This window comes from Pelobates fuscus, chromosome 4, assembly GCF_036172605.1.
Source record: "Pelobates fuscus isolate aPelFus1 chromosome 4, aPelFus1.pri, whole genome shotgun sequence".
Lineage (NCBI taxonomy): Eukaryota > Metazoa > Chordata > Amphibia > Anura > Pelobatidae > Pelobates > Pelobates fuscus.
In genome coordinates, this window is record NC_086320.1 from 315,173,386 (window position 1) to 315,186,266 (window position 12,881).

Sequence of the window (12,881 nt, forward strand, 5' to 3'; positions counted from 1 at the left end):
ATACCCCAAACAGCCCCACATATACACACCCTACCAAACACACAATGTGACATATCCAACCACACACAATTCCACAAGCAGCCCTCATACACATCCCACATTCATATGTATCATACACGATACCACAAACTACTAATGAACATGTACAATATAATAGCACATATACGCACAAATACAATGATACAAAGCAATTACAGTAAAAATAACACAAGCAGAATACGGCAGCATACACACCTCAATTTAAAAAAATAGGACCGGCGCGCTACGGGACATCACATTCCTATATCGGCACAGTGCTACTAAAAGGTTGCCTACCCCTGCTCTAGTTTTTTGACGCTGGACTGCTCCATATGCTTTTCTGACAATTTTTGAGCTTCTATAGTTCCACTCTAGGATTCACATATTTTTTTCTTTTGAGTGATTAGGTATTGTTTATTTTGTATATTTGTAAACAATAAAGTATGTTTATTTAATTTATTTAGACCATTCACTAAGATATCCATACAATGATCTTGGGTCTACTTGTGTGAACCCTCGATCATCCTTTTTTTTGTTTACTTACGTTTAACCAGGGTTATCCCCTATTTTTGATATCTGGTAGACACAAACACATTCACCCAGTTTGGGAGACTGTTTTTTTATCGTTTTTCTGAGTGTGTGTGAGTGTAGATAGAAATAGATAGATAGCTAGAAATGGATAGATAGATAGAAATAGATAGATATAAATAAATAGATATAGAATATTTATTTCTATCTATGCATTTCTATCTTTTCTATGAAGGATACCACGGTCACGCATATGCGAGAGTACATCTCTGACGTTTGCTCCTAGCAGACAAAACACCAGGAACTGAAGAGGAACTTGTGAAAGAAGATGGTGGTGCCTATGATGTACAGATTCAGGTACGTAAAAACTACCTTCCCCTGCACTCCGCGCCCACTGTAATGTAAGCGGAGCAGTCACCATTTGGGGGGCAAAGACCCCAGAGCCGCTTTAAACCGTCTATGAATGGTTTAACCATAAAGCTGTGTAGACGTCCCCTGTCCATTCTTCCCTCTTCTCCTTAATGAGAAAGACTTGGACTGGGCGCCAGTGAAAGGCTGATAATCACTAACTAGCAATCACTAGCTTCCTATTGAGAAAACCATGAGACAGGTATGCTCCTAACTAGTTTAAAACTATAAAGTAAGATAATATCCAGGACTTCAGCACCATAACAACTGTTAAGACCTGCAGGGGAGATGTTGCTGCGGTCCCTTGTTCCTTTTTCAGCTGCTGAGTATAAGTGATCATAGCTCCAGCAGGGGGTAGAGATGAATACAGCTTCACGACAATCCTTCCCAGTAGTTAGAGTATCCTTTCCCCAAACATGAGCCAAGACTTCATGAAGGGTGTAACAGAACTAAAGCTTTATTGAAACAGGCTGGCTTTTATGGGGATCCTCATGCAAGAGGACCTCCCAAAACAAACAAACATATCACCAATCACTGTACAGTATTTTCTTACTACACGCCCCTTCCTCTGCCTGGAAGATAGTGAGATAAGTTAAAGGTTAAATCAATTATCTCCAGGCAGAGGGCACACATTTTACCCAAACATTGGAACACCCCTTTCCCCACCAGGTATCCCCACAAAATACATATCCCCTGATAGCCCCGATCTGGGAGGCAAACATATCCAAATTTCACCCAGATCGGTTCAGGGGTTCTTAAAAAGTGTGGAAGTCTTAGTTTACCGACCACACACGAGGCTCCTGCCCAAAACAGTTCCACGAATTCAGTGTGTGGGGTCGGTCAATTGGGGAAAAAGGCGAAAGCGGTCAAAAGTACCGAAAATACCCTCCTGGCTCATAGGAGCGATTGTTCCCCTGGTTCATACGGATATAACTACCGAATGCCGCTCTTCTGGGTGTTCGGCAAGTGGGAGAACCGGCCGTTCGGTAGTTTTCAGCGGTACTTCGCACGGTCGAGTGTCCGATTTTAGTTCCAGACACTCGACGACCAAGTCCCGCTGACTCGCCTCGTGCGAACAAGATGGCCGCCGTTTTCTTTTCCTCGTGGCGTTCGGCTATACGAACAACAGCCACCCAGGGAACACTTAATTGTCGGTGCTTCAGATCACAACAAGCAAGGAGGGAGGTCGTGGTTCGGTAGATGCAAACTGCCGAACGGATAAACTACTATAGGCAGGAAAGGGAAATTAAATACACAAAACATAGAAGAAAAGGTTAGCTGAGGTCTCTTTTCTTCACAACAACTTCCCTGAGTAGTGATGTCCCGAAATGTTCGCCAGGAACCGTTCGCCGGCGAACATAGCTTGTTCGTGGCGAACATAGCTTGTTCATGGCGAACATAGCTTGTTCGTGGCGAACGCGGCGGGCGAACATATGCGATGGTCGGTCCGCCCCTATTCGTCATGGAGGTGGGAGGGTCTGCTGCTGATTGGCTGGAATGTGTCTGCTGACTGTGAGGTACAGGGTCAAAGTTTACTCAATGATGATGAATAGGGGGCGGACCGACCATCGCATATGTTCGCCCGCCGCGTTCGCCACGAACAAGCTATGTTCGCCACGAACAAGCTATGTTCGCCAGCGAACGGTTCCCGGCGAACAGTTCGGGACATCACAATCCCTGAGATAAACCCAAAACAGAAATTACATTTTTCTGATTTTGTAGTTTTGGCACAGAAATCCCTATATATTTTAATCCTCTATGTATTACTCTCCTTTTTCTTTACCAGTATAAGGTTCATGTGTTTGTTTACTCACATCTTTCTAGAGGGCTTAATCTCTCATTAGGAGTGTGAACTAAATAATTAGATTTTTTAATTTGGCATGGCAGGCCACACCATAGAGACTTGCCACTTATTGTTCACAAGAATGCTTATGTACACTATTGTATTTTTTCCCACAAATTTCGCTTTACTTTTATGTGTATGAATTCAAAAGGGAAAAATTATACAAAATTCGACAAGCAGTCTTTTTGCAAGGAAGTGGGGGGGGCCAGACACATTAAAAAATAATAAAGAACAAAAATGCAATAACTATTACAAATTCCAGACAGTGTATTTCTGTATTTTCACAAAAATATAAAAAGGCTCAACCATGACCTTACATTGAAGTTCGTCACAAAAATCACCGCTTTCTTAAATCTCCGAAATGTTGTATCAGCTGCTAAGCTTGGTCTTGGAAATGAAAAATCCTATACAGTGCTAAGACAAATTTACTTTAGTACTTCATCTGCACAGAGACTGATGTTTGGGCAACTCCTTTGCCTCCCCCGTTTTTGGGGGAGGCATCAATGCGTTTTTACAGCCTGCTTAATAAGCATGGCCTGGGAGTGGGTGCAAAGTTCTTTGATGATGAACTAGATACGAGAAGACAGCAAATGTGAAGTGTCAGAACATTATGGTTTGCTATTGTATTCCGAGCATATGGGACACATACGTTTGCAATTATGCTGTAAAACTGAGCAAAGGAGACCTGATATTAATAGAGCTGTCAAGGGATGTGAGACATGCTTTAAGACACTTATTTTTGGAGTTTTTTTCATGTGATACTGGTATTTAAGAACCAAACAAACAAAATAAATGCTCACATGACCAAAACTAAAATTGTCCTTCACAACTAGTTACAGTGTTACTATGTAAACCACTTCCTCATAATATCTTTAGCCAACATTTGTAAATAAGGTTTTGAAGACACGTAATGAGGCTGATGGCCAGTTGAACAAGTATGTTAGAGTGTTAGAGATCTTAGAGACAATGAGGAGAACGGAGATAGAGTATGGGCTTGTAGAACTGTGGAAGTGAAGAGGTGGGTATAGGAAAGTGAGGGGAGGATGAAATGTTGTAGAGGGATTTGTGTAAGAGAGGGATTTGTATAAGAGAATACAAATTGTTAATATATAATTTTGGTAGACAGGATACCAGTGGGACTGCTGCAGTAGGAAGGTGACAGTAGTTGATAGGGATAAATGAAGGAGAATACAGGAAGCTGCATCCTGAATGTGTAATGGGTAGATTATCGATGACGAAAATACAGAAGACATGCCTGATAAAGACAAGGAGTGGGAAAAAGTTTTACTTGGGAGAAGTTGATGAAAGGATGGCACAAAGACCAAGGAGACTATAGAATGATAGACATTCGCACAGAGTGTATAACGTGTGCACAAGTAAATTCAAATTGCGCCGCTGAGGTCAGCACATGAGAATAAAGGCCAGCTACTGGCTCACTGAGGAAGGTTCATGGCTGGTGGGGTGATCTACGATCTCTCTCATCAGCTTGATTACCCTAATGCTCCTGTGGGTACAGATCAAGTTCTTTGCTCCTTCTACTATATCAAAGCTTTGCATGGGTCACCAGGGCAATGTGCTGATACTTTCCCCGGTGCCGGACAGAATGAGAAGTCTGCAATCACTACAGGTGCAAACAAGATGCAACTCCCACTAGAGATCAGGAATCCCCTTTCCCTGGCTCAAGATAAGCCACAAGGGAAGGTGGAATAAACTTTAATTATTTGTAAAACAAAAATTTTTTGTTTTCATACTTGCCCAGCAACCCCAATCCATCTCCCCCTCCCCCCCCCCCCCACCACCACCAGCCACAGCCCCTCAATCTCTCCCGACTACAGCCCCTATCTCTCCACACCATAGTGCCTATCCTTCCACCTATGAAAGTCCCACTGGTCCATGATCACAGCCAAACTGGGACACCAGGGAGCAGGGCCAAAATCACAACCCCACTGGATCACCAAGGAACAATGCTATGACCACCAGGCAATTAAGATCATAGCCGCCAAGGCAAAATTAGCATTTAAAAAAAAAAGAAAAATCAATTCTAATGTGCACTTGGCAAAACAAAACACACTAAGCTACCAACATACAGCATCACTTACAGCGACCCACATACAGCCCCCACACACATAGACACCATACACAGGTACACCTATTACTTCCCAAAAGCCGTACTGCACCGCTACAGTCCATAACGAACGCTGCTGCCAGACTGATTTTCCTCTCTAGTCGGTTCTCTCACACCTCACCCCTCTGTCAGGCCTTACATTGGCTTCCTGTATGCTATAGAAGTCAATTCAAGGTACTAATTCACACCTATAAAGCATTGAACAACTCTAGCCCCTCTTATATCTCTTCACAGATCCATAGGTATGTCCCCTCTCGGTCTCTCCGCTATGCCCGTGACCACCTCCTGTCTGTTGTCCGCACCTGTAGGCCAACTCACGCTTGCAGGACTTCTCGCGGGTGGCTCCCGTCCTATGGAATAGCATGCCTACCGCCATCAGACTCTCTAGTCTCTAGTCTAGACCCTAGTCTTGCATCCTTTAAGAAGTGCCTTAAAACCCATCTCTTTAGGAAAGCTTATGGCCTCCCAGATAAACCTCTACCTCACATACCTGTCTCTTGCTATCTCCTAAAGAGCAGCCAACCTTGACTGCAAATTCCTGTCCTATTGTGCTTTACACCCCACCTCCTATAGAATGTAACTCGTTTGAGCAGGGTCCTCTCCAACCTATCATTCCTGTAAGTTTTTTGTAATTGTCCTATTTATATAGTTAAATCCCCCTCTCATAACATTGTAAAACGCTACGGAATCTGTTGGCGCTATATAAATGGCAATAATAATAATAATTTCTTACAGCTACCTACATATCTTTCACTCCCACACATCATGCACTGCAACACAAATCACTCAAAGCGATTTACGCACAGCCACACATGGATTGCCACTTACATCATACACACTGATACCCCATACACAGCCAAAACACATGTAACACACATCTAGCAGACACATACACAACACAGCCATTACACCACACACACACACACACAAACAGTGATACAGTTAAGTTGTTAAACTGTTTTAAAACCGTATGAGAAATTACACTGGGAGATTGCCAGAGCAGTCCTGGTACCATAACCACTATAGGTTTTGTTTGTTCCTCTAAAAATTACTTTTTTTAAATAAAATTAAATAAAATATAACAACGAAAAAACTCCCAGTTGGACACCCTAATGACATGTCATGCTTGAATGAAATTTACATCATAAGGAGAATCGGGTAAGCAAAATGTCAAAAATAGATTACAGGGAGGAATTGAATTACAATTACTTATATAACACCAACATATTCTGTAGCACAGTACAATATGTCAACAAGACAAAATTTCATTCATTCATTCATTCCAGGATTTTAATGATCAATTTAAACATTTTTTTTAATAGTTGCAATGTCTGATTTTTTTTAATTCAGAAGTGATACTGCTTGTAGCAAAAGAGCTTTCTTATTATTTTTACATGAATACGTAATGCCTTTTAGCTGTACATCTTGACAATACAGACTGGGAAAACACCCTCCTCAAATGTATACACAGACCAAGGTTCCATGTTCATGCCCCTTCCTATGGAATGTGACACCCTATTTTATCTCCATAGCCCGAACTATCAACACCGCAAGTTATCTACATACATCAACGCAAGGAAGCCTGCTAAGCAAGAATTACTTGGAACTTGGAGCCAATAAATAATATAAAATCACCACAAAACCAAATGACTCCATCACAAGGGTGACCACAGCATGACTGTCATTACATCCTTGAAACAAAAACGTTAATTAGAAACAGTAAACTTTGGTTCAGCAACAGAGAGAGGTGAGGATACAGAAGGCTCAAAAAAATTTTAATGAAAAAGACAGAATACATTATAACATGTTCTGAGACAACAACATTACATAAAATCGTTCACATGTGCGCAGATGTTGTTTTCCTTACTCTTGTTATAGCCGCATTGCACACGAAAGCACTTTGGATCAGAGAAAAGGTTCAGGAGAAGTCAGATGGCAAACCATCTCAGTGGCACTTAAAGGGAAGCTATAGTCACCTGAACAACTTTAGCTTAATGAAGCAGTTTTGGTGTATAGAACATGCCCCTGCAGCCTCACTGCTCAATCCTCTGCCATTTAGGAGTTAAATCCCTTTGTTTATGAACCCTAGTCACACCTCCCTGCATGTGACTTGCACAGCCTTCCATAAACACTTCCTGTACAGAGAGCCCTATTTAGGCTTTCTTTATTGCAAGTTCTGTTTAATTAAGATTTTCTTATCCCCTGCTATGTTAATAGCTTGCTAGACCCTGCAAGAGCCTCCTGTATGTGGTTAAAGTTCAATTTAGAGATTGAGATACAATTATTTAAGGTAAATTACATCTGTTTGAAAGTGAAACCAGTTGTTTTTTTTTCATGCAGGCTCTGTCAATCATAGCCAGGGGAGGTGTGGCTAGGGCTGCATAAACAGAAACAAAGTGATTTAACTCCTAAATGACAGTGAATTGAGCAGTGAAATTGCAGGGGAATGATCTATACACTAAAACTGCTTTATTTAGCTAAAGTCATTTAGGTGACTATAGTTTTCCCTAAAAGGGTTAACGTTCGCTTATGTAACTAAGAAGAAAGACTTGACATTACCTCTGTGTGAATCCAATGTGCAGGTGGATGCAGGTTATATTTAACAGCCAATTCTAAAATGCCTTCTTTTTCCAAAAGACCAGGACTTGAACAGATTGAAAATCCTCCTACTGTTGATAATCCAGGTATAAATAAATCTACCCTACAAGCAGAAGAAAAAACAAACATTAAAAAATTTATTTGTTTTGAATTATTCTCTATTATTTTTTATTGGAATGCAGATATTCATTAATAAAATATTACCAATATTGCTAATCAGAGAGAAATTCATGTGACCATTACATTTCATGAGTCACATGATACAAATTGTCCTGCATGTAACAGAACAAGTAAATGACACATAAAACAAATTAAGTCCAGTCTACCCAGAGTGTCACCTCCACGCAGCAGGCACTGTGTGCATCCGTTTATTTATTTTTGTTGTGGGACCCCTTCCTATCAATTCTCAATTTAGTACCTCTGAGAGAGTATATATGCATTAATATATAGCTATGTTTGTAAGTAGAGACTGAATATTGGGCTAACTGAATGAGGCCATCAAGCATATTGTCCACAATAATCTAACTCTTTACCCCAAAGACACTGAATAGTACTGGTTGGTGTTGCCCTGTTTAAGCTAGCTTGCCACCACAGGGGTGGAATACTAGTAAAATAATTTAAGATCTGCACCGACAGAACTAGGTACCAACTACCAAGGTTGTCGTGCCATTTGCATCTTGGAGACATACCGACGTTGAAAGCTTGATATTACCAAAACAGAGGAGGTTGGCATATACAAAAAGATTAGCTTTTCTATTGCCATTACACATTTTCCTATTAAATTGTATGCAGTTTTGCAAAATGAAAGCATATCTTATAGCAGCAATAATGGAAGTGGCTCAAGAAGTTGCTAATAAATACATAATTTTTCACAGATTTGTCTGTAGTTACCTACGATCAATGGTCATAGTTTGTGTTAACACCAACAGACATCATTTTAAAGCTTATTGTAATTGTCATGATGCAAAGAGTTTTTGGAAGAAGAGTTTAAAGTTTTTTTTATAAAAGCATTAAAAAAAACACAGGAACTCGGTCACCCAAAGCCTGCTTACTCTGCTGCCAAGAGAATGAGGAACAAATGTGGAGGGCAATAATAGGCTGTGAGGCTTGAGATAAGCCATCGTCCATCACTCATAGCTTGTCACTGCAAAACATCACTTTGAACCTCTCCACGTATTCATAACAGTTCTTGATTTGCCATCATTTAATTGCTGCATAATACAATGTGTAATAGATTCAGGTTAAATACTGGTATCCCGCAGTTAAGCCAGGGCTCGACAAATCCCAGACGCCAGGTCGCCATGGCAACTAGGATTTGTTAGCCTACTCAGCCCCTGAGGTGGTCGCCTGCCTGTGAGTGGAGGCGGGCGGCTCATAAAGAGCATGGGCGTGCGGTTGGTCGCCTGGCTAAAGGGAGAGCATTTGCGGGTGGTCGGTCGGCTGGCCGGCCAGCTGATGGAGAGCGTGGGGTGTGCGCACAAGCAGGAGGCTCCTGGAAGATTGAGGCAGATGGGCAGGCACGCGAGGGAGCTGTAACCTCCGTCCCTGCTCTGCTCCCTCGCACGTCCTCCAGTGATGCCTGGAGCAGGAATATGACGTAATTCCATCCCCAGCATCACCGCGCTCTATGGAGCAGAGCAGGGAGATGACTGAAGCCCCACTGGACCCCAGGGTAAGCCAAACCACTCCAGCTCCAGGAAGGGAGGCTGGGTTGTCACCTTAATGTTTGTTGTTATTGCAGTGACAGTAAATGTGAGTGTGTGTCAGTGAGCATGTGTTTAGGTGACCGGTCCCCCTCCAATCACATGGGTAAGGGGTTTTTACTCATATTATTCCCCCACCGCAGTGCTAATCTCGCTGCAGATGGCCCTGCCTCCATGACTGCGATCATCAATCTTGATGATCTCAGACAATCCAATGCTTTCCCATAAGAAAGCATTGGGAGGCTATTTTGCATGTGTGGCAAAATGCCATGCTGAGACAATCAGCATCTCCTCATAGAGATGAATTGAATGAATGCATCTGTATGGGGAACATTCAGCACCTCCATGCAAAGCATAGAGACACTAAACGTAGGTGCTGCGTACTGTGCAGCACTGACCCAGGATGCACTCTAGAGGCCATCTGCGTGACTTTCACTAGAAGTGTTACTAGGCAACAATGTAAATACTGCCCTTTTCTCTGAAAAGGCAGGGTTTACATTGAAAAATGTGGAGGGACAGGCTATACACGAGAACAACTACATTAAGCTGTAGTGGTTCTGGTGACTATAGTGCCCCTTTAAGAATTGCATTTTTGACATTGAAAATCCTGGCTCCTAACTTTTTTTGCTGGCTCCTAGATTCGAAGCAAATTTGTCAAGCCCTGAGTTAAGCATACCCACAAAATGATGGACAGCTGTGGCACACCAAGGGTTCTTCACGTGGGCCCATGTCCAATTTTTTTCTGAATTGTCTAAGCGTAAAAAGAAAAGTTGGCTGAAAAGATTTTGAAAACCAAGATTTAATTGCAATGAAAGGAGGGCTGCCATCCAAAAATAGTCAACACATTCCTAGTGTAATAAATGAAACATAATAAGCCATTTAAAATTCATTTTACCACTGGTTTTAAATTGGCAAAGTTTACTAGCCCTTCATTGCATTAATGGAAAGCATGTGGTGTGCGCACAGATTAACAGCCTTAAAGAGGTATGACGTAACACTGCCCGGCTTTTCAATTAATTTGGTTAGTTAAGAAATATGTATACTATTGAATGTTATTTTAAAAAAAGAAAACAATGCCCATGGTATGTTCATAAAATGATTTAGCGAGGACCAGAATACAATCACATAATAAACGGAAAGCTTTAAACGAAGCAATTCTGCATGAGATCATTGCTTTCCTAACGGATATATATGCACAACCTTTCGATCTTTGTACCACAATGACTCATTTTTAAAGATGCACGACGGCTCTATAATAAAAATGTTGGTTTTAGAGTGATTGCTAGTTTTTTGCTATTAATTTACAATATATCACGAAAGTCTGTTTTTTATTTATTTATCTTCTTGGTCTATTTTTTATTTTAAACTCCCTAGCACATGTCACCTATTGACGACAAAAACACATTTTTCAAATTTAGACCAGCAAACGGCAACCAGCACACGTTATAATAGTGTCCCCCAATATTAATTACTTTAATGTTCATGTTACCAATTTTTTAAAAAAAAATCCAAACCATCCTAAAAATCTGGACTTAACATAAAGGATGAGCAATGAGCACCCTCTAGTGGTAAAAAGTATATTTGTCATATGCTTGGTAGTATGGTATAAAAAAGGGACAAAGCGTTGAATGTCTCCTATGTCTACGTTTTTTTAATTGTGGATAACTACTATAGTTAGGATGAAGGGGCACATTGGCTACTGGGATGGAAGGAGCTGGTTGAAAAACTGAACATTTAATGTAAATAGGAACAGAAAACTATTAAATAAAGTATCCAGTGTCACAACCACTGTTTCTCTGTGCACCCTAAAATCAAGCTGAATTCTTGCCAAGTCTATAGTAATCATGTCAATGACATTCTTCTTGTACCAACAAGAAAAAGCCACAAGTATGTATGTGGCTCCTTTCATCTTGAAGGAGGAGGACAAAAAACAAACAAACCATCTCAATCCACCATGAAAACTGTGCTTCACATTTTTTTTTTTAAATTTATTTGTGGTTTATTACATTTTTCAAAGAAATCAAGGGTACAGAAAGCAAACAGGGGAGATACAGGGGGTACAGCCATTAAGGCAATCCATCCACAACATCTAGTTAGCATTGCCATCAATACAGCAACACAAAGTCATTAATCAACCAGTATACTTTCGAATAGAGTTAGAATTTACTTGTTTAGGTCCTCCGCATCTAATACTCATCTGCAACCCACAATCAATGACTCTTGTGTCTGTGACGTTTCGAAATGTGATGTACCAAGTCATTAGATAGTCATGGGTGGGGGAACAATTGGGGGTGGGGAAAGAGTCACAGGCATCCATGTCTTGTAGTATTATACGGTCATATAACTTGGAAGCTGTACATTTTTGAGTCGTATCCTAGGCAGTAGGTATGCCGCAGTAACTGTGTCTGGTTTCGTGAATCAGCTTATGCCGCCTACATGATGCGACCGTTAGGGTCTAGTCAGATAGGGTTGACTAACAGTGTACTATCCGAAAACATAGCAAGGCGGAGGGGGGGAGGGGGGGAGGGATAAACTTGGAATTGGTGATGATGACGTATCCATGATAATCCTTTAGTAAGGTTGTGTATGTGTAATCCACTTTGAGTTCTCTATTCCTAGGTATACCCCACAGCAACCTCCCCCGAGGCCACACGACCTGCCGTTCCCTGCTCTTGGTCGACGGTCTCTGTTCTTATCAACTGGCACATCTGGGACGTTATATCTTATAGTTTCTGGGGCTTAAGTATTTAACTACCCTATGTCCCACCAGATGCAGCGGATAGTCTTGTACTGGCCATGTCATCCCTATTTCTGTGTATCTTGTTTGTGGATGAGACTAAGCCAAGGTTTCCAAACCTCCTCTACATGTTTGGCTTTATTGTATGAGTCTGTGGATAGGGTTTCATATCTGTAATATTGATGTGGTGATCATAGAGCAGTGATGTTGAACCTTTTTGAGTCAGAGTGCCCAAACCGCAATACATGCCAACTTTTTTTTCTTCAAAGTGCCAACACGGCAATTAAACCTGAATATACACAGACAGACTGCTGAGTATACACAGGCCGCTGAATACATACACACAGTCCGCTGAATACACAAACTTTTGAATACGTACACACAGTACGCTGAATACACACACAGAATGCTGAGTACACACAGTCTGCTGAATACATACACACACATACTGCATTGAGGAGTGCAGTGTATGTGTTTGTGTGTACAGATGGAGTATGTGTGGGGGGAAGGGTGTTGTGTGTGTGGGGGGGGGGGGGGGGGGTTGGTTGCAGCAGGTAGCAAATGTGTTTGTTTGTTTTATAATCCTACCTATACATTATTAAAATCTTTATTTCCCCCCTCCCTTCTTCTTACCTTTGGTGAAGGAGGGGAAGGGGGGGAAGGGGGGGACACAGCCAGCCCTGGTGGTCCGGTGGTGGTGAGTTCTCTGTAGGTTCTGGCTGCAGCTCTCCTGTCCTCCCGCACGCAGAATGCTGTGTGGAGCGTTGCCATTGTAACGTGTGGCAACGCTCCACACAGCCTGCTCCCGATACGAAAGTAGTAGGCGTCTGACATTTTGGGCTGCCGACTGGCATCTGTCGTGTATCAGTGTAAGGTGGTCAGTCAAGGGACGCTTGTTTCTAACTTTTGTGTGTAGTATGC

At 41.7% G+C, this 12,881-nt stretch overlaps 1 protein-coding gene across 2 annotated transcripts in view; it reads right to left on the reverse strand.

Moving 5' to 3' along the window:
* The window catches only part of OXNAD1 (oxidoreductase NAD binding domain containing 1), a 63,022-nt gene that overhangs the window by 14,966 nt on the left and 35,175 nt on the right, over positions 1-12,881 (reverse strand). For both annotated transcript variants that reach the window (XM_063452316.1, XM_063452314.1), the window contains exon 5: positions 7,482-7,623. In XM_063452316.1, the coding sequence (XP_063308386.1) occupies positions 7,482-7,623 (142 nt within the window). The remainder of the gene's footprint in view (positions 1-7,481; positions 7,624-12,881) is intronic.